The sequence below is a fragment of the Silene latifolia genome, chromosome 11, assembly GCF_048544455.1.
Source record: "Silene latifolia isolate original U9 population chromosome 11, ASM4854445v1, whole genome shotgun sequence".
Classification (NCBI taxonomy): Eukaryota; Viridiplantae; Streptophyta; class Magnoliopsida; order Caryophyllales; family Caryophyllaceae; genus Silene; species Silene latifolia.
Genome location: NC_133536.1, coordinates 145,182,875 through 145,184,193, shown reverse-complemented (window position 1 = coordinate 145,184,193; position 1,319 = coordinate 145,182,875). Strand labels below are relative to the sequence as shown.

The 1,319-nt window shown below is 44.7% G+C and overlaps 1 protein-coding gene across 1 annotated transcript; it reads right to left on the bottom strand.

The window, feature by feature from the left end:
- Positions 1 to 535: 535 nt before the first annotated feature.
- LOC141614117 (uncharacterized) lies at positions 536 to 1,078 on the bottom strand. Its single transcript, XM_074432872.1, has one exon. It carries the CDS (start codon positions 1,076 to 1,078, stop codon positions 536 to 538), a length of 543 nt encoding a protein of 180 aa, XP_074288973.1.
- Between the last annotated feature and the right edge of the window lie 241 nt (positions 1,079 to 1,319).

The following is a 1,319-nucleotide window of genomic DNA, read 5'->3' as shown; positions in this document are numbered from 1 at the left end:
TGAAGGGCCACGGTGAGATAACCTAAAGCAGAGGCTCTGCTGGCTGGTGGCTGACGTGGGCGTGCCTCTGACAAGCGTCACATATTTTTGCGAACTCCATGGCATCTTTGCGCATTGTAGGCCAGAAGTATCCCTGCCTCAGTGCTTTATTGGACAGGCTCCTGCTCCCTGCATGATTTCCACATTCTCCACTGTGGAGAGCATGCAAAACAGCCTGAGATTCTTCCCGATCCAGGCATCTGAGATTGGATCCAGCGAGGGATTTCTTCAACAGGACACCATCAATTAGTATGAATCTGGATGCTTTCATTCTGAAGATCCTTACCTCCTTTTTATCTATTGGCAAGATATCGTTCTGCAACCAGTCCAGGTACGGTTTCCTCCAGTCTGGTGTATTTTCTTCACTGCTGGTGCTGCACAACACTTTTGCTTTCTGCTTAGGTTTTGGTATTGTTGGTTCTAGCACGTGGACAATTGGTACTGTGGATATGGCTCATGCTTTGATGGTTGCCCCCAGGGTCGCTAGTGCATCTGCTTATGCGTTCTGGTCCCTGGGGATTTGTTTGATGTTGAACGTGGCAAATCTGAGGGTCAACTCCTTTGCTACGTTTAGATAGGCCATCATCCTGGAGTCCCTGGCTTCATAGCAGTCATTTACATGGTTAACTATAAGTTTAGAATCACTGTAAACCTTGAGGTGTCTGATTTTCAGATCCAGAGCCAGCTTCAGACCCGGGATCAATGCCTCGTACTCTGCTTCGTTGTTTGTGGCTTTGAATTCACATCGTATGGCTTGGACTATGAGATATCCCTGGGGTGACTTGAGGACCAATGCTACTCCTTCAAATTTTGCGTTGGAGGCTCCGTCGACATGCAGCTCCCATACTTGATCTTTTTTATCTTTTTCTAGGTTCAGGACGTCTTGTTCCGCCTGGGTCTGAAGAGCCGGGCAGAAGTCAGACACAAAATCTGCCAGAGCCTGAGACTTTATGGCCGTACGAGGTTCAAATTTCAAATCGTAACTGCTCAGGTGCACGGACCATTTAGCCATCCTCCCTGACAATTCTTGTTTTCTCATGATAGTCTTAAGAGGACAGTTAGTTATCACAGAAATTGTATGAGACTCGAAGTAAGGACGCAATGTTGGAAATAAATCTCATTATTTAACATATTCATATATGTGACATATTAATTTAGTCATAAAATTAAACTAGATCTTATGCATGCAAACTTGAATAAGAATAGAGAAGAAATCGTCTTTCTTACTATGGGAGTTTCGGATTTTTGGGCACAAATGAGTTCTCCTTCTCACTTGTTCT